General features: G+C 50.7%; 10 protein-coding genes across 10 annotated transcripts; 5 read left to right on the top strand and 5 right to left on the bottom strand.

Moving 5' to 3' along the window:
- Window positions 1–62: 62 nt before the first annotated feature.
- Window positions 63–684, bottom strand: PtrM4_145270 (uncharacterized protein; the record flags this gene model as incomplete). The annotated part of the gene is made up of 2 exons (XM_001938981.2): window positions 63–508; window positions 618–684. 2 exons carry the CDS (start codon window positions 682–684, stop codon window positions 63–65), a joined length of 513 nt encoding a protein of 170 aa, XP_001939016.1.
- A 1,562-nt stretch (window positions 685–2,246) lies between these two features.
- On the bottom strand, window positions 2,247–4,777 carry PtrM4_145260 (Dimer-Tnp-hAT domain containing protein; the record flags this gene model as incomplete). The annotated part of the gene is made up of 2 exons (XM_066109804.1): window positions 2,247–2,661; window positions 2,712–4,777. 2 exons carry the CDS (start codon window positions 4,775–4,777, stop codon window positions 2,247–2,249), a joined length of 2,481 nt encoding a protein of 826 aa, XP_065959787.1.
- Window positions 4,778–5,513: 736 nt separating this feature from the next.
- On the bottom strand, window positions 5,514–6,913 carry PtrM4_145250 (oryzin precursor; the record flags this gene model as incomplete). The annotated part of the gene is made up of 4 exons (XM_001938982.1): window positions 5,514–6,150; window positions 6,204–6,306; window positions 6,366–6,525; window positions 6,587–6,913. The coding sequence occupies 4 exons, from the start codon at window positions 6,911–6,913 to the stop codon at window positions 5,514–5,516; spliced, it is 1,227 nt and encodes a 408-aa protein (XP_001939017.1).
- Window positions 6,914–8,267: 1,354 nt separating this feature from the next.
- On the bottom strand, window positions 8,268–8,904 carry PtrM4_145240 (Orn, Oligoribonuclease (3'-to-5' exoribonuclease); the record flags this gene model as incomplete). The annotated part of the gene is made up of 2 exons (XM_001938983.2): window positions 8,268–8,813; window positions 8,860–8,904. 2 exons carry the CDS (start codon window positions 8,902–8,904, stop codon window positions 8,268–8,270), a joined length of 591 nt encoding a protein of 196 aa, XP_001939018.1.
- Window positions 8,905–9,147: 243 nt separating this feature from the next.
- On the top strand, window positions 9,148–13,714 carry PtrM4_145230 (PolB, DNA polymerase elongation subunit (family B); the record flags this gene model as incomplete). The annotated part of the gene is made up of 4 exons (XM_001938984.1): window positions 9,148–9,454; window positions 9,507–9,610; window positions 9,660–12,514; window positions 12,562–13,714. The coding sequence occupies 4 exons, from the start codon at window positions 9,148–9,150 to the stop codon at window positions 13,712–13,714; spliced, it is 4,419 nt and encodes a 1,472-aa protein (XP_001939019.1).
- Window positions 13,715–14,093: 379 nt separating this feature from the next.
- On the bottom strand, window positions 14,094–15,700 carry PtrM4_145220 (Kynureninase; the record flags this gene model as incomplete). The annotated part of the gene is made up of 2 exons (XM_001938985.1): window positions 14,094–15,122; window positions 15,176–15,700. The coding sequence occupies 2 exons, from the start codon at window positions 15,698–15,700 to the stop codon at window positions 14,094–14,096; spliced, it is 1,554 nt and encodes a 517-aa protein (XP_001939020.1).
- Window positions 15,701–16,044: 344 nt separating this feature from the next.
- On the top strand, window positions 16,045–16,698 carry PtrM4_145210 (Fe-S-biosyn domain containing protein; the record flags this gene model as incomplete). Its single annotated transcript, XM_066109803.1, has 1 exon — window positions 16,045–16,698. The coding sequence occupies one exon, from the start codon at window positions 16,045–16,047 to the stop codon at window positions 16,696–16,698; it is 654 nt and encodes a 217-aa protein (XP_065959786.1).
- Window positions 16,699–19,082: 2,384 nt separating this feature from the next.
- Window positions 19,083–19,320, top strand: PtrM4_145200 (3-oxoacyl-acyl-carrier-protein; the record flags this gene model as incomplete). The annotated part of the gene is made up of 2 exons (XM_066109802.1): window positions 19,083–19,263; window positions 19,316–19,320. 2 exons carry the CDS (start codon window positions 19,083–19,085, stop codon window positions 19,318–19,320), a joined length of 186 nt encoding a protein of 61 aa, XP_065959785.1.
- A 197-nt stretch (window positions 19,321–19,517) lies between these two features.
- PtrM4_145190 (uncharacterized protein) lies at window positions 19,518–19,865 on the top strand (the record flags this gene model as incomplete). Its single annotated transcript, XM_066109801.1, has 1 exon — window positions 19,518–19,865. One exon carries the CDS (start codon window positions 19,518–19,520, stop codon window positions 19,863–19,865), a length of 348 nt encoding a protein of 115 aa, XP_065959784.1.
- Window positions 19,866–20,461: 596 nt separating this feature from the next.
- Window positions 20,462–22,261, top strand: PtrM4_145180 (uncharacterized protein; the record flags this gene model as incomplete). Its single annotated transcript, XM_066109800.1, has 2 exons — window positions 20,462–20,575; window positions 20,618–22,261. The coding sequence occupies 2 exons, from the start codon at window positions 20,462–20,464 to the stop codon at window positions 22,259–22,261; spliced, it is 1,758 nt and encodes a 585-aa protein (XP_065959783.1).
- Window positions 22,262–22,287: the final 26 nt, after the last annotated feature.

Below are 22,287 nucleotides of genomic sequence, written 5' to 3'. Positions count from 1 at the left end.
CATAGTATTCTGGTTATAGGCGTGGGATGCGTCTTGGATAAACAGACTTGATTTCGTATTGGTCATGCCAACCACCTTCCAACAGTCTCACCTCCGGGTATCCCTGGCATCTCGTGCGGAGCCTGTTGCCCAAACGTCTGCGGCATTTCCTGTGGATCGCGTGTTGACTGCGCTTCCACTATGTGGCCACCTTGGAACGGATTCGTATGCGGATACGCGTTCATTTCTTGGTACTGTTGGGGCTTGGGTTGGGCCTCGAGTTCCGTCTTGTATGCCAATCCATCAACTTCCACTCCCTGCCTTTGCCATTGCTGTTGTGCAGGTGCAGTTGTCTGTTGACCGATCGGTTGGTATGAAGTGAACTGCGGCTGTTGATTTATCTCTCGTTTCCGCTTCCTGCTATGTCGCCAGAATAGAAAGATGGCCATCGAAGCAAAAAGAACAAAGATGCCAACTCCGATTCCGACGTACATTCCGACGGCCTTTTGCTGCTTTCCGACCATCTTATCTGCGAATAATCAGTATGAACCGTAAACAAGCTGCCAGTAAATCATCGACGAGGAAACAGTCCACAACCCCATCAGACCACATCCAAACCTGCGCAAAACTCGACTTACCAAAAGTCTGCTCCGCATCATCGAACGAAGAGCGACCACCGGAAGACTCCTGAAAAGACTCCGACATGATACCGTCTATTCAAAACTTCAAAATTCAAATTCAACACACTTTCCAGCTCAACAATTCCAAAAAGAAACTGCCCTCAACAAGTAACTAACTGACCTCCCAAACACAGACCTATCTTTATACCCCAAACCTCGCACATCCCAAACCACCCAGGCTGTGTCTTCCCACACCACTACCGTAGTAACCACCCATCTAACCCCATGCGCTCTAGCGCTTGAACATTAGGAACACCAATTACGGCTAGTTCGCTTCATGCCAAGCACACACAGCCGCTTCCAACGGGGCGCCTAATGGGGATAATGTTGATCAATGGCTTGTTTGGGTATCTGTTGTTGGCTTGGCTTGCGACATCACGGTAAGCTCGGGATGGAGAAGCTGTGTTGTTTAGCGCGCTGGATGGCAGGGGAGGATGGTTGGGGAGGGTATGACGGAGGGGGTTCCGGGGGCTTGGGGAGGAGGGGGATGCAGGATCGTACTGGGGGGTTAAATTTGGTGGGATGGCGCGTCGGGGTGTGTTCCGCAGGATAGAGTTTGAGTGGGATTGGTTGATGGAGGAGTGCCGAGTGGCAGTTCTAACATACCGTGCCTTTTTTACGCTCTGCGAAATTTAGTCAAGTCCTTCATCACTATCGTCGTCTGAACCATAGCAGCATCATTTCCTCTTATCTCCTCACCGTACCTGGTTAGTGGCCCCCTGATAACTTCTCATGTATGCACTTGGCACATCTCTCAGTCCTGCGGCGGCGAGTTTGATACTGAGCGCTGGGAAGAAGCGCCTCGTGTTGTTGATATCTAGGTATGAAGTTAGGGAATGCTATGAGAGCGCTGGTGATTAATTCAGCTATGGTACCACTTGATGACTATGGGCTTGGACAGATAGTGAGGTGAAGGAAGTGGGAACGAAGAGACTGAGGATTTTCATGGTGCATTTGTAGATAAATTGACCCAGCGTCGGATAGATCAGCGTTAGCTATGCTGCAGGATTGACTACGAAGCGATGTGTGGAGCGAGTCCTGTCGATAGTGAGTTCGCGATGGTTTCATTAGAAAAAACCCCCCAGAGCATTCAACCTAAGGAGATGCAGATAGAAGACCCCTATCGTATACTTGTATAAGCTCTGTCCATCGATTTGCTAACAATCTACCCGATGGTCTCACACGGTATCGCCCATCGTCCTCACACTACTACCCTCTCAACCACTATTTCCAGCCCCAGTCTTGGATTCCCTTGGAAACTCTTCACTACCTACTACCCACCCATCTACCCGCAAATCCGGGATACATTCTTGACATCGAGCTAAACAAAGACAACCTTTCTATCAATCATCCAAAACGTTTGGATGGCTGGAGTCGTAGGCAGAACTGCTCCTTGAGAGATGAGTGCACAGATGTCAATGAGCAAGCTGAGCGAGCTCAGCCAATTGGCTTGCTCAGCCAATTGAGCGGAGGCCAGCAGCTCGCTCGGCTCGCTCGGATTGGCTGAAACAGGGCTGTCAGCTCGCTCGGCTTGATGGGCTCAGTCCCGATTAGGAAAGTTATATAGAAACCTTGGTGTTGAGTTTCTCAGCTAATATCCCACTTATGTACACCGTATTTCGCGTCCATCTCCTCATCGCTGATAGCCTCCTTTACAGGCACCTCACCACTGCCAAATCCAGCTCTTATCCATCGTCGATCGCACTGTATTGCTGCTAGAAGTTGCGGAGAAATGCTGCGCCGACGGGGCTCGAGGAGGTCACCCAGCTCGCTGAATAAGCGCTCACACTCACAGCTTGAGCCTGGGATTGATAGCATGTCGATAGCAAATTTGCTAAGGCTGGGGTAGCGATCGCGGAGTCCTACCCAGTATTTTATAGGGTCGACGCCCTCGCTAGCGATCGGTTCGCTGCGTTTCCAAGCCTCATATTCATCCTCCTCGTTCTCCGTAAGCCCTGCAGGCTCAATAAAGCTGTTGATAGCGTCGTCTATATCATTGTGCCTGACTTTGGGCGTAAGCGCGGCTTCGGTAAGCTTTTGTACTCCGCCCACAAATGTTGAAACTTGCGGTTGCTGCTCTCTAGCCAATCAGGCTTATCCGCCCACGCTGCGTCAAGGTAGCTTTTGTAGCGAGGATGAAGGATTGTAGCAGCATAGTAAGCTGGCGAGAGGTCGAGCTTGTTGTAGTACTCGCGGGCTTTAACTAGGGCAGCGCGGAGGTTGATAGCAAGGTGGTCTTCGGGTGACTCTGTATGCTCATCGTGAATGACGTCTTCATAGCTTTGCAAGCGGTCCTCATAGACTCCAAGTAAGTATTCAAATACTGGAATAACCTCAGCGATTGCTCCAAAAGCACCGCTTTTGCCGCGGCCTTCAAGCCGTTTTGTAGCTTGTTTCAGTGGCCTGAGCACATCAATATACTCAGCAATCACCTGCCAGTCATGGGCATTGATCCCATCAGACCTCATCCAATCCGGCGCTGCAGGCAGCTTGTTGTTACGACTTCGGGCGTACGCGTCTTCAGTTTCAATCTTCTGAATATGGTAGTTGGCGTACCCATTAACCGCTAATTGCAACTCAACAGCGCGCTCAAAACACGAAACGTAAGAGTTCCAGCGAGTAACAACTGGCTTGACGGGCTCCTTGATTTTGTGCTGTTCTGTTGGCGCGTTGACAGGCTGGTCCCTAATAGCGAGCTTCTGATACTTCTCAAAAAGAGCGTACTGTTGTGGTGTTTTGATGTAGTTGATAACCGCGAGAAGCACTCCTAATGGTCCATCGCCTCGCCAAGTAGCCATGTTCTCAGCTTCGTTCACGCGCTCAGTCTCCTCGTTGTCGTAGGACTCTTTCTCCTCACCCCAGAGTAGCATCTGGCCAATGAGATTAAGCGTATGAGGACCGCAGCGAAGGCGACGCTCGGTAGCGCTGAAGCCCATCTGCAAGGCGAGAGTGTTGATCGTGGTGTTGTTGTTATGTGCGTTGTCGAGGACGAAGTAACCGAGCTTGCCCACAGTGATTTCGAACTGCTTGAATATTGCCATCACGACCTCAGCCATGGCCTCGCCGGTGTGGGCACCTGTCAGTTGTGGGAGCGCAATAGGCAAGTCCCTGAGCTCGCCAGAGCTATCAACGTAGTGGGCGACGATACCTAAGTAACCGCGCTTGCCACCTTTTGTCGTCCATCCGTCAAAGCTTATATGGACTTTGCTCATTGATTCTGAAAGGCTTGCGACAACCTTTGGTAACAGGTAGTTGTACAGGCGTATAACGTATCGTGAGACGCTGTTATGAGATGCCCACAGGGCTCGTTCTGCCTCTACGCTAGCTAATTGTATCATATTGCGAAAAGACGATGATTCGAATTGTGAGAGTGGGAGGTTGTTTTCGACGAGCCAGGTGACGGCCGCAAGCCTAAACTCTTGTATATTGAAGTTGGTAAGCTCGTTGGCAACAGCCTGAGAGCAGCCCTTCTGAAGGGCGCGTTCGAGGAGAGTTTCTTTCCGAGGAGCGACGGTAGTGCGCTTACTTGGAGGCTTCAAGCCATGACCTTTCTTGTCTTCTCCGAGATGACGTGCTGGCGCTGATGGAGACTGCGAGACGTCATGTATGCCACGGCCAACAGTAGTGAACTTGTGCTTATAGCAATAGTGGCAGATCCACGTGACTTTTGCGACGTTGCTGCGCAAGGCGATGCGATAGCCATGGCTGTATACCCAGCTTGCTCGGTTCGAAAGTGATGTGGGCGGCTTGCAGTGCTTTGGGTAGCGACTCCAATTAAAGCCGTCGTATTTGTCCTCTACCCATACGAAACCCTCGTCGACAGCCTCGCTAGCTGCTCCTGAAGCTGCAACAGTGGCATGCTCGCTGCCCTCAGGTGGTGGGATGATTGTCTCTTCGGCGCGCGACTCTCGGAGGGTCGCTTCAAAATTTGGTGCTTGTGGCGCGGCGACGAGAGCTTGACGCGGCGACAGCGGTGGAGGAGGTGGAGATGGTGAGAATGGCCGAGTATCGACTAGCACAGGTTGGCTGGCAGTCCCGCGATGACGCGCTGCGACTCTAGGGCGCTTCGAAGTTGTCGCGATTTCTAGAGCATTAACGCGTGTTCTTTTTGCTGGCATTATAGCAACGGCGAGGTAGATAATAGCTGCAAATAGAGACGCGTTGATGGAGTATAGGTGAGTGTGGTGGGTGATAAGTAGTAAGTGAAGTGTCGCAGAAGGAGAATATTGTTGCCAGGCCGTTAGCCGGAAATTTAGTAGCTTATTTGCTAGAAATATAGCAAAAAAGAGTGTATTTTAGGTTATAACTAGGTTTCGAACTTACGCACTACACCTAAAAATCATCGTGAGATTGCCCCTCCACCAAGTCCTTCAGCCCCAAGTTTCCAACCGCCCCATCCAACCAAGCTAAGCAAGCTGACTGAGCGAGCGCCTATCCCTAAGCTCGCTCGGCTTGCAAGCGCGCACTGCGCGCTCAGCTCATTCGGCTTGGTCAAAACGTCCAAGCCGAGCGAGCTGAGCGAGCCGGCTCGCTCGTTGACAAGTATGGATGAGTGAGACATAGGCGGTGAAGGCACTAGTGTAAATAAGGCAAAGTTGAGTTAGGTTGCCAGTATAATTGTGTAGAGGCAAAGTCGGACAACTTCAGGGCATCATATCAACCTTTGACGCATGGAAAGATGTGGACGCTTGAGGTCGAACCACCCCAACTACCTCCACGCCTTCTTCAGACACATCTAAATCACGAAGCTTTAGAGCACACGAAGGACACCCTTTCTAAAAAGTTAACTCTGGCTCTTATTTGCACTTCTATAACAATTACGAACCATCCCTCGCTCCCCGTGATCTGAAACTACTATTTATTGCCATTATACGCCAACAAATTCGCCGAACCCATAGTATCCGTTACAACACCCGGCGTTGCCAACGCATACACCCTCGCCTTCACATCCCTCGCACTCATCGGCCCCTCCAGCCCCCTCAAATACGACACCAACCCGGCAACATGCGGCGATGCCATAGACGTCCCATTCCTCACCCTAGTAGCCGAATCACTCGCCATATCCGCCGAAAGAACATTCGTCCCTGCCGCAAAAATATCAACAGCATCACCATAATTCGACCCCCCGGGTCCACCAAGTCTCTGATTATCAATCCGAACATTGCCCACGCAGATGACTTCCGGGGAGCGAGCCGGAGACCTCTGACTAGCGAGCGAGTTTTCGTTTCCTGCTGTCGTGACGACGAGGACGCCTTTGTTCCACGCGGCGGTGATGGCGGCGTCCCAGGTGGAAGAGGCGGAGGAGCCGAGCGACATGTTGATTACGGAGGTGTTTTGTCGGTTTTTGGCTACAATGTCGTTGACGGTCCAGTCGAAGGCGGCGAAGACGTCTGAGGCGCTGCCAGTGTCGCCTGCTAGCGCTTTTACGGCTATGATTGTCGTCTTTTTGGCTACGCCGTATGTTTTTCCGCCGAGGGTGCCGGCTACGTGTCTGGTGTTGTGTTAGATGACGAGGATTGGGGGAGTGATGGGGGAGTTTCTTACGTTCCGTGGCCATCGTCGTCTGTATCAGGGGAGCCGGATACGGCATTGAAGCCCCAGATTGCTCGACCCTCGAATTCGTTGTGTGTGATACGAACGCCGGTGTCTTGATATCGAAGTATCAGTACTGTGTCAACTTCTCATAGGTTGTCTCCCTCAACTTACCGATTACATAGGAAAACGTGCCTTTGCCTGCACTGTCGTCGTAGACATAAGATGTCGATCCCGGTGTGCGAGAAGATATACTACCCAAACCCCACGGCACACTCGCTTGTGTTACAAAACCCGTACTTCTCATGATGAAATTTTGTTCAACACTGATTACCTATCCAAGCTGTCAGCATCGGAGAATCTCATCCAACCACGCAACACAACTAGATTCTTACCTCAGGCAAACCCCTCAGTTCCTCAACCGTCGCTTCATCAAACGACCCAGCATACGCCTTGAACTCGCCAAACCCATACTCGCGCTCGACCGGCGCTCCACCTGCACTACCATCATCCCCCCGCCTCGCTAGGTTACGAGCATATATATCGCGCACTTTGTTGTGGTGAGCAGCCACAGCCGCGACATCAGCGTCAGATCTCAGCTGAACGATGTATTTCCCCGGGATAACTTCATTCGTCCTCTGCTCCGCTGCAACAGGAGCTGCATTGGCGAAAAAGGGCGCCGCGGCCGCTACGAACGCCGTCACACGGGTAAAGAAGAGCATTGTAAACGAGAGTGAAGACGTGTGTGGTGGGTGTGAACAAGAACCAACACAACTAGACGACAACAACGCGCTTTAAGAACTTTTTAGGGGCACCGTAGTTCCATTTTGCATAGACTCTAATAATCTATCAATTCAAACTACTACCGTATATGCAAAGCTTCAACATGACGTTTTTCTTGTCTTCTGCCTTTTTAGGCATAACCCCCATAACTACAATTCCTACGAACAGGCGACTTTTTCGCTAGGGTTGGAAATAACCCCAGCAAAAGCACAAGGGGCCGAATTTGGAGATTTAATTTGCCATGCTTGGCTTTTTTTTTCAGGGGAACAAAGTGCCCATTCGAGTGCATGTACCGGGCGCGAAAATGGGGATGAAACGTGGAAAGCGGGTGTTTGTGGGTTTGTGGAGAGAAGCGAACTTATCTGGAATCGGGCCTTGTGAGAATGGTGCGGGTGAAGCTTAGAGCTGGAATAGGCAGGTTAGAAGGAACCGCGTTGTTTGGAAATAGAGTAGGCGATAATGCTAGGTTCTGGGCATGTGAGTATGTTCGCAATAGGGTACCTTCGTTTCTGGATAGACGTGACGGGATGGGATGCATGCACATGCGCTCTCCCAGAATTATGAACCCTTCCCGAGAACTCTACGTAAGTTTAGAAGTTGTTGAATTGATCAGTTGGGCCTTGATCTTGGATGTGTGAGGTAGGAATCTCCAGATTCGCGTATCTCTACTGCGATACCAGCGCATCAATACCTCGAATTCCGACAACTGAACTGTTCATGCGTTGGAAATGCGATACTGTGGTATGGGGCTGGGAATCGTTGCGAATCCAGAGCATGAAGCGCGACAGACATGGGCATATGCTCGCACCTTCCGTAAGCGGATGTATATCCACTCAGATGCATATCCGCCCTCGTGTAGGGCCAAAAATACAAATTTGATAACTCGGTTGGACGGAAATACCTGAATGAGTCACCAGCGTTATATAGTGAGGTTTTTGTGTCTGTATCGTTTGATCTGGATGAGTATTGTATGTAGTTGGTGGGTAGGGCGGAGATAACAATGTGCTGTTTGCGGAGTGAAGATGTTGGAGATGGGCAGGGAGGGATTGAGAACACACACTCATAAATAGACATGTGTATAGAAATTCTGTCTGACTGCTGTCACGGCGGTAAGTCGTATCATCATTTTGTATCCTTATACATCTACACTGCTATTCTAGGAGAGTATTTCTGCCCGAAAAGGGTGTAACTTCCACAATATTGTACTGAGATTGTAGAGCGCCGTGAATATGGTTACAGATAATGGAGACGCTCACCTGAGTATTTCAAGGTACTGCAGGATGTCGATACTTATTATTTCTGCGCCTCCGCAATGCTCGGTGGCGTCACGAAAAAGGTCTTGCGATAATACCGCGCTTCCTCAATGCTCTCCAGGATATCAGCGCGCGCTTCATGAAGCATTTGCTTCCTTGGAATCTTGTTGAGCGTTGCTTTGGGTGCCCACCTACGCGCAGCTTCCTTGATGCTGCTCACGTCCATGATGCGATAGTTGAGGTGATCGACGACAATCTTGTAGGGCTCTTTTACCAGGAACGACTTGTCGGCATGGACCGAGTTTCCAGCTAGGAGCCCAATACGACGCTCGGGAACATACTTTTTGATGTAAGAAAGCAGGCCTTCTGCGGCTTCTTCTGCGGTGGTGGTGGAGTCGAGGCAGGCTTGGGTCAGACCTGACTGGCCGTGGTGGCGTGTGCACCACTCGCCCATGCGGTCGAGTTGTTCCTTGTCGTGGTGGATGATGGCTTCGTAACCTGTCTCATCGAGGAAATTGAGGTCCGCATCAGTGACGAAGACGGCGAGAGACATGATGGTGTCAATGTCGGTGTTCAGGCCAGTCATCTAGCGGGGTCAACGAGATACAACGAAGAGCTCTGACTACGCGCACCTCGCAGTCTATCCAGACAAGAGGAGCTTTTGAGACGGATGCCATGATGACGTGTGGTGTGAAGGTTGAAGCACGTGGTTGTGGGGTGGTAATAGAGAGTACTAATTGGGCAGGCTTGGCGTGATTAATGGCAGTCGCGTCGCGTGCATGGTGCGTATTAGCGCGTCCCTCGTGCCTGCACTTTGATCTGTCGTCCCACTAGCCCCCCAAACACGCAGACTACAGCAGCACGTAACCAATTCCTTCACTTCGCTCTTTGCTCGCATACTTTATACATTGTAATACGCCATGCCTCGTGTAGCAAAGAAGACGGGCGCTGCCCTGTTGGCGGAATTGAGAGCCAATCGAGCGGCGGGCAAGACGCGTTTATCCACATACGAAGTGGCCGAAGAAGAGCAATTGTACGATACCGTCGATGAAGAGGGATACAAAAAGATTGTGAGGGGCCGATTGGACGAAGATGACTTTGTGGTCGGCGACGAAGGCGAGGGATATGTCGATGATGGCAGAGAAGAGTGGGATGATGACCAGGGCAAATACCACTATGCTGCGACAGACAGCGAAGGAGAGGAGCGTCCCGCCAAAGGGAAAGCCGGTATGATATGACCTATAGACAACGGCTTTGCCCCGGTATTAACGTCCGATAGCCAAACGGAAACGCGAAGAGGACGAAGAGAAGCGGAAAAAGATTGATAAAGGCATCAGCAAGTACTTCAACGCCAAGAACGCTGCAAAGGCACCGAAAGCAAAGGTACAATCTTCGGAGATCCAATTGCGCATGTCGATACTGACATACCTAGCCGGTCGCTACAGAGGCCGACAAAGACTTCATGAACGATCTATTAGGGGAAATCGACACAAACCCCGCCCGCTCCTCTTCAAGCCGAATGCGACCCATCAAGACTGAAGCGAGACGGAAAACAAGAGTCCTATCACCTCCGATATCCGAGAACCGCCCGGCAGCCACGAAAAGACGTACAGATGACTCGGACGCTTACATGCCAGACACGCCGCCAGCGCTGAATGCACACGCAGACGACGACGGTCTTCCTACATTTGACGACGACATTGCCATGAGTGACCCTCCGCTACCGTCATCACCCGTAACAAAAGCCGTAGAGCGGCGAACACAGCCTGTGGTAAAACAAGAGGAAGAGGAAGATGATTTGATGGAGATAGCCCAACCCACCACCCATCACGGAGTACCCGTTGCCAGTGTCAACATGGCGGGAAGACGACCGATAGCAAAACTCAAGGAGGAAAACCCTACACCCGCCAACTCGTCACCTGTTGGCCCATCAACAGCCTCTTTCGATGCCTCTTCTTGGAGCGACGTCACAAGCAAGCTCAACGTCATGAGCAGTCCTGCCCCACAAAACACAGGCATAGGTAAAATGGAACCACAGGACGCAGTGGAAGAAGATGGTAGCCTGCGCTTCTTCTGGATTGACTACACTGAAATCAACGGCAGCTTGTGTTTGTTCGGCAAGGTCAAGAACAACAAGACGGGAAACTATTCCAGTTGCTTCGTCAAAGTCGACAACATCCTCCGAAAGCTTTACTTTTTGCCCCGGGAATACCGTCACGTAAGAGGCGTAGCTACCGACGAAGAGGTTGGGCTAAGCGACGTATCGGACGAGGTCGATTCAATCATGAGCAAACACCGAGTGAACCTTCACAAGATCAAGCCGTGTACGAGGAAATACGCATTTGAATTGCCCGACATACCCAAGGAAGCCGACTATCTCAAACTTTTGTACGGATACGACAAGATGCCGCTGTCCTCTGATCTGAAGGGAGAGACGTTTTCACACGTATTCGGAACCAACACTTCGCTTTTCGAGCAGTTTGTCCTCTGGAAGAATATAATGGGACCTTGCTGGCTCAAGATTGATAACCCTGACTTTGGGTCTCTTTCAAATGCCTCTTGGTGCAAGCTCGAAGTACTGGTGAGCAAACCCAACAACATCGCAGTTATGAGCGCTTCGGACAATTTGGATGCACCTCCCATGACGCTCATGAGTCTTTCGTTGCGAACCACATTTAATGCCAAGGACAACAAACAAGAAATCCTGATGGCCAGCGCTATGATTTACGACAACTTTTCTTTGACCGACACCACCCCCGTGGACCAAATGCAGTGCAAGAGCTTCACAATCATGCGGCCGAATGGAAGCTCCTTTCCAATTGGCTTTGAAAAGGAAGTCGAGAAGATCAAAGGCAACATGTACCTCAAGAAGACTGAGCAAGAACTCCTCAGTTTACTCATGGCCATGTTTCAGCGACACGACCCCGATGTTCTCATTGGCCATCGTCTTGACGATGTAGATTACAGTGTTCTGTTGAGCCGCCTGCGGGAGAAGAAGACCCCGGGATGGCATCGTATCGGACGCCTCAAGAGGAGCGATTGGCCCAAGAGCATGGGCAAGGGTGGAGGCAGCTTCTTCGCCGAGAAGCAACTGGCTTCTGGCCGTTTGCTCTGCGACTTGGCCAACGATCTTGGAAAATCCCTCATGACCAAGTGTCAGTCGTGGAGTCTAGAAGAAATGTGCCAGCTGGTACTCAACAAGCGACGTGAAGAGCTCGATAACGATGCTGCCCTCAAGACTTGGGCTACGACAAAAGAAGGCCTTCTCAACTACGTCAAGCACTGCCAAGCCGACGCTTACTTCATCGCTGCTATTTCGATCAAGGTGCAAATGCTTCCACTTACCAAAGTCCTCACGAACTTGGCTGGTAACTCCTGGGGTCGAACTCTCAGCGGAACTCGTGCCGAGCGTAACGAATACATTTTGCTCCACGAGTTCCACAAGAATAAATACATTTGCCCCGACAAACAGTGGGGTAAGAGCAAAGCCAAGGTCGACGAAGAAGCCGCTGAGGGCGAGGAAGGTGCGGACGCAAAGAAGAAGGACAAGTTCAAGGGTGGTCTTGTCTTTGAGCCTGAAAAGGGACTCTACGACAAGTTCATCTTGGTCATGGACTTCAACTCCCTGTATCCCAGTATCATCCAGGAGTTCAACATTTGCTTCACCACCGTCGAGCGCTCTGATCTGTCAGAGGACGATGATAAGGTACCCGAGGTACCTACAGATCAACAACAGGGTATCTTACCGCGCCTTATCGCCACGCTTGTCTCTCGACGTCGTGAGGTGAAGAAGTTGATGAAGGCCAAGGATGCGACGTCGGATCAGCTGGCCACCTGGGATATTAAGCAGATGGCTTTAAAGCTGACTGCCAACTCCATGTACGGATGTTTGGGATATACTAAATCGCGTTTCTACGCTAGGCCTCTGGCTATGCTTACAACGTACAAGGGTCGAGAGATTCTCCGCAAAACCAAGGACATGGCTGAGGTGAAGGCGCTTCGTGTCATTTACGGTGATACCGATTCCGTCATGATCAACACCAATGTCGACAACATTCAGGATGCACTCAAGCTGGGCAATGAGTTCAAGAGGGAGGTCAATGACAGCTATAAGTTGTTGGAGATTGATATTGACAATGTCTTCCGTCGCATCCTGCTGCATGCGAAGAAGAAGTATGCCGCGATCAACATGGTGCCCGTGGACGGCAAGTACATCGAGAAGCTTGAAGTCAAAGGTCTGGACATGAGGCGTAGGGAGTACTGTGCCCTTTCAAAGGAAACGTCTACGTAAGTTCACCACTCCCCGACCTTTGCCATAGCTAACACCGCCATAGAGAACTGCTCAATTTCCTCCTTAGTGGGGAGGATCCAGAAGTAGTTGTTGAGAAGATCCACAATCACCTTCGCGAGCTCAGCAAGCAAATGCGCGAATATGCGATTCCTGCTCGCAAGTACACTATCTACACACAGTTGGGAAAGAATCCCAAGGAGTACCCCAACGGCGGTTCTATGCCTGCAGTCCAAGTGGCTCTGCGCCTTCAGTCCAAGGGCAAGCTCGTCAAAGCCAAAGATGTCATGAGCTTCATCATCACTGGCGAATCATCCGGCTCCGCAGAAAACGCAGCGAAGAACGCGTTCCCCGTCGACGAAGTGCTCAAGCCCGACAGCGGACTAAAGCCCGACATCGACTACTACCTCCACAAGCAAATCCTCCCCCCAGTCGAGCGTCTCTGCGCCCCCATCAGCGGCACAAACATCACGCTCCTCGCCGCCTGTCTCGGGCTCGACAGCTCCAAATACCGCGTCAGCACGGTATCCGGCAGCGCCCAACAAGACACGGAGATCCACCCTCTAGAATCCCAAATCCCAGATTCCGTCCGCTTCCAATCCTGCTCCCCGCTCTGGCTCCGCTGCAGAACATGCACAACAGTCTTCCCCTTTCAAGGCCTCGCCTCCACCTCCCCAACTACACTCTCCCTACAAACTATCTCCCACAACGGCATCCAATGCCCCGCGCCCACCTGCGGTACCATCATCCCCAACATCACAGTCGTCGCACAACTCGAATCCGCTATCCGTCAGATACTCGCCACTTACTACGCCGGCCACGTCGTCTGCGATGACCCGCAGTGCTCAAACCGCACCCGCAGTATCTCCGTCTACGGCCACCGCTGTCTGGGTCCCAAGGGTCTGGCGCGCGACTGCCTCGGTAAAATGAGCTATGTGGTTAAAGAACGTGATGTTTGGAATCAGCTGTTGTACTTTGCGTCGTTGTTTGATGTTGATCGCGTGGGTAAGGATGTTGGTGGTGGGAGTGCTGGTGTTAAAGCTGAGGAGATGGAGCGGAGGGAGAAGATCAAGGTACTGGCGGAGGTTAATAGGGAGAGGTTTGGGACGCTGAAGGGGGTAGTGGAGAAGTGGCTCGAGAGGAATGGAAGGCAGTGGGTTCAGATGGATAGTTTGTTTTCTTTTGCGCTCAAGGCTTGAGCGTTGTATTTCGTGGTGTAGGGTTTCTGGGAGGGTTTGGATAGATGATGTTGTGTAGGCAGTGGTCTACGACTGCTACGACGACGGTTCTTTGCATATAAATTATGTTCATGTCAATGTTTGTTCTTGTTGTGTATTTACTTCTTCTAAGCATGTTGATTCTTGCCATCGTTTTGTTTGTCACCCACCACATGTCCATATATACTGGATATCCACACCCATACCCATCTTACGTTTTTCAATTAAAAATTACCACTCCTTCCCAACTTTCCCACCTAACGACAAAACAATCAGATAAACCACCCACCCACCCAGCCCATTGTTTCTAATATTTCGAGAAAAGAAAAAACAACACCCTCCTACAACAGCAAGATCATCATCACACAGTCGCAATAGCCTTGGGCACAACATCATTATGCAGACCCTTCTTATCCACCCCGGGCGTCGCAGTGCCTTCGACAGCTTTCCGACACGCCTCGTGAAAAACAGTGATGAAGCGGTGGATATCGAGGAAGGAGTTATACAATGGCGCTGGCGCGATTCTTAATACATCAGGTTTGCGCTCGTCGACGACAACACCGCGTTCTTCGATGTAATGCTGGACCTGATCGAGGAGACCCGGGTTAAGCAGGACGCTGAGTTGAGCGCCGCGCTCTGCAGGGTTCGGTGGAGTGATAATTTTGTAAGGGGGGTCACCGCCGCTGCCGTCGTATTTGAGGAGGCGGGCTTCGAGGTAGGCGGTTAGTTTTAGGCTGCGGGCGCGGAGGGCATCCATGTCTGTGAGGGCGAAGACGTCGAGGCTGGCCATTACTGATGTCATGTCTATTGCGCTTGGGTTGCTGAGTTGGAAACCGCTGGCGCCGGGGATGGGGACGAAGACGTTGTCCATGCGGAATCTACTGCTTTTGTCGCTACCCCACCAGCCGCTTAGGCGGGGTTGGTAGGTGAGTTGTGCGTTGTTGTCTGACGATGTGGTTTGTGGTCCGTTGGTCTTGGTTGATGATGCGGCTGATGATGCTCGCTCTACCTTCCCGTGTCTCTCGTGCACGAAGAGGCCACCGATTGCTCCTGGGCCACCGTTCATGTATTTGTAGTTGCACCATGCGGCGAAGTCGACGTTCCAGTCATGCAGCTTCAATGGCACGTTGCCCGTTGCGTGCGCTAGATCCCAGCCTACTGTTATGCCTAGTGACCGACAGTGTCGTGTTATGAGTTCGATGTCGAAGAATTGGCCAGAGTAGAACTGAATGCCGGGTAGTAGGACGAGTGCAGTGGACGGCGCGTGGTGTGAGATCACGGAGAGGATATGTTCGTTGGAGAGGTAAGGGGCAGAGGCAGAGGGTGGGTCGATGGTGATGAGCGCGGAAGGATCAAGGTTGTGGTGTGCGATTTGCGAAAGTGCGGCGTACTGCAATGTAGTCAGTCTCTGAAGCTTGACCAAAAGCAATGAAGCCAACGTACGTGGTCGCTGGGAAAGGCTTTGCCCTCGATGATGATCTTCCACCGGTCCTTGGATGGGCGGTAGAAGCTCGCCATCAAAAGGTGTAAGTTCGCAGTCAACGTCTCCATGATAACCACCTCGGACGGAAGCGCCCCAACAATCTTCGACGTCTGCTCCTTGACTGCATCGTCAATATTCAACCATGGCGGCAGACCTCCCTCATAGTCGGTAAAATGGCCGAACACACCCTTGGAAGCCCAAGTGTCCAGGTAGCGATTGACATATTCTTTAGTTCTGCGTGGTTGCAGACCAAGAGAATTTCCGCAAAAATATATTGAGTCCTCATGGTCGTCGTGTTTTGAAGTGGGGCTTTTTTGCTTCTGCTGGAATCCGTATTTGTTGTTCCGCAGATCGCCCTTTGTGGGAATCACAAACTCCTGTCGCAGCTTACTTAAGGCATCTTTGTCGTCCTCTTGCTTTGCAAATCTCTCGCTGCCCAACTCGGCCTCTGATACGTCCCAATAAGGGTTGTGGTGTTTCGGCATAGTAGTAGAAACGAGGGTAGGTGAGGAATTGGTGGTGCAAGAGGACCGCGTGTGCAATTGCAGAGGATGGGAATCTTTCCTTTGGGCATACATTGGGGTGTCAGGCACGATAAGTAAATACCATGGGCGGGTAAGGCTGGAACAATTCCCGTTGCTCCGTGAAGGATGGTGGCGGCGGTACAAGGTGGGGTTTTGTGCCTGACTAAGCGATCTAGACCTTCGTATTGACAGACGCTGTGATTGGTCCTGACATGGCGCGGTGATATTCTTAGCTATGACCTCAGACCCTGTCAACCTTTGCCTCTGACCATCTCGATACGACAGGAATGGCTTCCCCATCTACAATGTGTACTTCTTGTTTGCGCATCGCGAGGAGAGCGATAGCAGTCAGGCCTACAACACTCGCATCGCCATCCGCGGGAGCCTACAGCAGAGCAACCTCGGGCGCCACCTCGCAATCGCTATATCTCGACTTCCTCGCCCCATCTACTCTACGCAGAACCCAGAGCCCTATATCTATTTCAATCAGTGAATTTTCATCGGCACAACGAATACCCCGAAGAAATCTCGCCACATCAGCCGAGATCCCGCGCGCAAAACCCGCCCAAGCAATCCAGAATCCCCGAACCGATGACTCCGGCAAACCGATGTTGATATCGATATCACCTCGTGCATCAAATCGCCTACAAAAGATTTCTAACGGCGACAAGAATCCAAACCTCGCCTTGCGCGTGAGCGTCGAGAGCGGCGGGTGCCATGGCTTCCAATACCTCATGGACCTAGTCGATCTGTCCGAGAAACCGGCGACAGAGGAAGATACCGTGTTCCAAGGCGAAAAGGGGGAGAAGATCGTCATTGACGAGCCAAGTTTGGAGCTTCTGAAAGGAAGCACGGTGGATTATACCATGGAGTTGATAGGCAGTCAGTTCAAGATTACGGGCATACCTGGGGCAACGAGCAGTTGTGGATGTGGAACAAGCTTCGATATCAAGCTATGAACAATACAAGGGGCCTGCGTCAATTCAGTATGCTTATCTGGCCATGGTTGTACAGATACAGGTCAAACATGGAGACGTTGTGTTGCGTTGAACGATGTGATGACATTGATGCTTCTCGCCGAGCCAATCATTCGAATTTCTCTGTAGCGCAAGTACAATATTGTTTGCGTCCTTTTGTCACTCAAAATACTTATCGAAAGTAGCAGCCTGCTCACTGCTGTTTGCTTCACCAGAATGACTTTACATTTTTAGTCGGCATATCTATCGTACACTTCAACGGTCATTGTATGTGCTTTGTGCGAAACTGTAATGCACTACAATTATCATGCTCGGATGGATGTAACAGATACCGAAGGCTCAGTACACACCATGGACATTACGTCTACGCAGACTTTCGACATCCCCCCCCCCCCCCCCCACCTTTTTCTCTTCGGACCCATCAACCTTCGGAACAGATGCGGTAACTGTCACAGAGACTTCGTTGATCATAGTTACCCTCACACACTCTTCCAGTGGAGAATCCGCAGCAGCGACGATCTATATACCAAACATCAAAACCATAACACTCGTCACTACCATCTCCTCTAATGTAGGATCAATAACGACACCTGCCATTGCGCCTTCCTCGCCAACCCCAGTGTCTCCTGTTGTTTCGAGTACATCTTCCTCTGCTTCTGCATCGAGCAGTATATCAACATACATACCTACTACTGCTTTGTCGTTCTTGACCTCGCATCTATCGTCGCCCGCAATTACCACATCGCCACTATCCAGTACTTCTGTCGTAAAACCATCAATTGCATCCAACGAGCCAAATCAGATCGGCTTGAGCACAAGCGCAAAGATAGGCGTCGCAGTCGGAGCTGTCCTAGGAGGTTTTGCTATCGGGCTCACCGCATTCTGCCTTGGTCTCCGCCTTCATCGAAGGAGGAAATCTGCATTCGATGGTGACATGACACCCGTCTACGGAGGAAATCCGGAGAAAGATGGCAACGAGGTGTTCAGGAGCGAGATGAATGGTACGCCAATGGTACAGCAAACAGTGGCCGAGTTGGAGACACCCACGCACGACCTAATCGTATCACCGCTACATACCGTGGATTTAAGAACAGAGGATAAAACACATGATACGATATGTGAGGTCGATCGGACTCTGTCTTGCACACCAACTTCCATCGCGCAACCGTCGCAAGATGACCCTGACTCTTCACGGATTCGAGAGCAAGATAGTAGCACGCACGAAGATTGTGATCTTGTTCATTCAGATGGTGCCTCATCGCCTTGTCAACTGAAGGAACCATACGATGATCCCCAGTTGATTAAAAATCCATGGCGTGAATCAAGGATATTAGACGACTGATGCGGGATGGAAGGATAGGCGCTGTCATCATTCTCAGAGGCAACCTTCCACCCCTTCATCTCACATGGAGTGAAACTTGGCATCTGGATATCTATAGCCAAATATGCATGGTGGAAATACGTGTAATCACAAACCCGAAGCCTATCAGTACGCAAATCATACCCAACATTGCGTGTACGCGACCCATCGCCAAGCCGCCACATCAATGACTCGAAAAACCTCCATCACCTCTCGCATCCCCCGTCCCTCTCGCGATATAATTTTAACCTCAGCTACCGCTGTCCCACCTGAAAACGCCCACATAAACGTGGAATCCTGTAACGGGCTAGAGCCCAGATGCTATGGTGATCCTCGGTGGAACCTTCGGAGCTTCCTCGGCACTTTAGATGCTTCGAGAAGCTACGTGAACAACAAGCCAAACGTATATAGATATCGTTGCACTGCAGATAGCTTTCTTCTTCATCGAATACAATCCTGTTACCAGGCACCGGCATACTTTGCGCAGCCCCTTACATTTTGTATTCGATCACTTTACCTTGAGCAGCTGGTGTGGCCGTCCCCTAGTGCTCTACCAACGGAGCGATTGCGAGACCTGCTTCTAAGCAGTGAGCAATACATCGGAGCGATTGCAAAAGCAATACCATTAGAACGATCGCAAGACCTGCTTCTAAGCAGTGAGTGATAACAGGCAGCTGGTGTGGTCGTCCCCCAGTGTCTAAGCGAATCGATTGAGCGAAGCCAGTGCAGGGACCTCGAAGGTTGAACGCCTGCCTGAGCACCACGACGAACGACGAACGACTCAGCGACGCCAGTGCAGGGACCTCTATGGTTGAACGTCTGCCCGAGCATCCTTATTAGAACGAAAATACGAACCGTACCACGACAACGAAGACAGAATTCTATAATGGAATTAGACGAACCTTACCACGAAGCGTTAGACGCTTAACAAAACAACGAAGGACAATCGCAACAAGCGAACTAGACACTACTAGGCGCAAACATTGAGATAACAACACTATAGATGATGCAACAGATGATGAAGCAGATAAGCGAGCTCACAGCACGGATTGCGAAGATTGAGACCACAAGTACTCCTACACCAGCTGAACCCACACCTACTCCTGCCGTAGATGCGACACCTCCACCTGCAATGCCTGCACCACCGCATGAGCCAAAAGGACTTAAAGACCCTGATGCGTTTGATGGTACACGAAGTCAATACTTGCTATGAAAATACCAGATTAAGGCAAAGCTAAGATTAGAACCTCGACGATTCCACACGAGCCAGCTTGCGATTGACTATACCTTTAGTCGCACTACTGGTGATGCGAGAGCACGCGTTTTCCCTTGGGTTTTTATCCATGCCGCCTCGAGTACGCTTGATGAGTTTTTCCGACATCTTGATGAAGCTTTTAAGGACCCACATATGGCTGAAACTGCGAGGAACAAGCTCTAGAACATGCGGCAGAAAACACACAACGTGCGCGATTTTATGCAGGACTTTAACAAGGAAGCTCTCACGGCTGGTCTCTTTGACCACGCGATCCTAAAGAGTATGTTTCTAAACGCTCTTAACCACGAACTACGGACTGCTCTTGCGGGCACTATCTTCCCCGAAAGCACCACGATTGAGGAGATGCAGTCACACATCGCTGCCGTCTCAGACAACTTATGGCGTCTTAAGCTAAGCAACAAGAGGAGGGATGCGCCACAGCATACGACCACCCCAAGCTTCACTTCTTCTCTAGAACCTATGGACTGGGAACCGAGCCGATCTCAGGCCCAACGAGCTAAATGGGTCTCTTAGCAAGAAATTGATCGAAGACGAGACGACGGGTTATGCCTGCGATGTGGAAAGAAAGGTCACCTGATAAGCGCTTGCAAGTTGAAGCCTGCTTACAATCCCAACCGACAGCCAGCTCGAGCGACAAAAGCGATTGGCAAGACAAAGCCATCTGCAGAACCTTATGACGTTGAAGACGATGCGACCACTATTAGCCCAGATAAAGAGACGGAAAAAGAGTAGCTCCTGATCAAAGTCGCGATTAGGAGCCTCCACGAGTAGGCAAGGACACAAGAATAGAATGGAACAAGTTTAAGAAAGAGCATATGTTGGCACCCCCAATCACGATCCACGTGTTAGTCAATCAAACTCACTATACCTCCGCGTTAATTGACTCTGGATGCCTCTCCTACGCCCTAATAACCCGTTCATTTGTGAGACGAGCTAAACTCGAGCGCATACCGATTCCACGCAAGCCTATTGTGGGAGTAAACGATCAAGTTAGCTAGGTAGACGAAGTCGCGAAGTTTAACTTTGATATAAACGGCTACACGGAGACTGGATTTGCGTACATAACGCTAAACGACGCAGAAGAAGACATTATCCTGGGACGCCCATGGATGGATCGGAACAAGGTTACAATCGCTCCCGCGAAGAAGTCGATATACCTACACGCCTTAGGAATTAGAATCCGCAGTCAAGAAGGCAAGGCTCACCCGCTCGAAATCCGAGAAGTCGGCGCTACTGAATTTCAACGGTTGATGAAAATTGCTTAGAAGAAGAGGACGAACCAAAGAGAAGCTGTAAAGATATTTGCCGCGTCATTAGCAGATATTAACAAGGCTTTAGCCCCTAAGCCAAAGGTGGACATTAAGTCGTTAGTCCCAAAGCAATGGAGGAAACACCTAGCCCTTTTCGACCCAAAAGAAGCGAGTAGATTGCCTCCCCATCGTCCTGGAATCGACCATGCGATTGAGCTTGAGGAGAAGGATGGAAAGAAGCCCGAGGCCCCTTGGGGACCACTATACAACATGTCGAAAGGAGAACTTTTAGTGCTACGGAAGGAGCTCACATCCTTATTAGACAAGGGCTTTATACGAGCAAGTAACTCCCCTGCTGCATCCCTAATTCTTTTTGCGAAGAAGCCAGGAGGAGGTTTGCGACTTTGCGTTGATTACCGGGCACTGAACGCCCTTACGAAGAAAGATCGGTATCCCCTACCGCTCATTCAAGAGACATTGCACAACGTGGCGAAGGCTAAGTGGTTTACAAAGCTAGACGTTATTGCAGCCTTTCACAAGATCCGAGTTCGAGAGGGAGACGAATGGCTTACAGCCTTCCGCACGCGCTTTGGACTATTCGAATGGCTAGTCACCTCGTTTGGGATGGCTAACTCTCCTAGCACCTTTCAACGGTACATCAACTGGACGCTCCGCGAATATCTAGATAACTTCTGTACAGCGTACCTTGACGATGTCCTCATCTACACAAACGGCTCTCTCCGACAACACCGCGAACAGGTCGATAAGGTGCTCACACGGTTGAAAGAAGCTGGGCTATACGTTGATATCAAGAAGTGCGAGTTCGAAGTTAAGACTACTAAGTATCTTAGCTTTATTATTGAGGCTGGGAAAGGAATTCGCATGGATCCAGAGAAGGTTAAGGCTATTAAGGACTGGGAAGCACCAAGAACCGTTAAGGGAGTACGAAGTTTCCTTGGATTCGCCAACTTCTACAGACGATTTATCCGAAACTTCGGCCAGATTGCTGCCCCTCTCACAAGACTCACGGGTAATGTTACTTTTAGATGGACCGCGGAAGAGCAGAAGGCCTTGAATACGCTAAAGGAAGCCTTTATCTCAGAACCGGTGTTAGCTCAGTTCCAAGCAGATCGTGATACGGTTATGGAGTGTGACTCGTCTGGTTATGTCACCGCCGGAGTATTGTCTCAATACGATGAAAACGGAATACTGCGCCCCTGCGCTTACTTCTCAAGAAAGAACACGCCTGCCGAATGCAACTACGAGATCCACGATAAAGAGCTACTTGCAGTTATTCGAGGACTAGAAGAATGGGACGCTGAACTTCGGTCAGTCGAGAAGTTCAAGGTGGTTACGGATCACAAGAACTTAGAGTACTTTATGAAGCCACGAATGTTGAACGAGAGACAGGTCCGATGGTCGCTTATCCTAGGCAGATACAACATGGAGATTCTCTACAGACCGGGCAAGCAGAATATCCGAGCAGATGCACTATCCCGACGAGAGCAGGACCTGCCTGCAGACGCCAACGACGACCGATTGCGAGGAAGGCTTATACAAGTCCTGAAGCCCACCACGTCATATTACGAGGAAGCGGACAAAGCGACAGGCACTATAGCGATGTCCACGAGAATCCGCGCTCTACTTGCCGCAACTTAAGGGAATGACCAGGAAGATGCACCGCG

This window comes from Pyrenophora tritici-repentis, chromosome 9, assembly GCF_003171515.1.
Source record: "Pyrenophora tritici-repentis strain M4 chromosome 9, whole genome shotgun sequence".
NCBI lineage: Eukaryota > Fungi > Ascomycota > Dothideomycetes > Pleosporales > Pleosporaceae > Pyrenophora > Pyrenophora tritici-repentis.
This window is presented reverse-complemented; position numbering and strand designations above follow the sequence as displayed.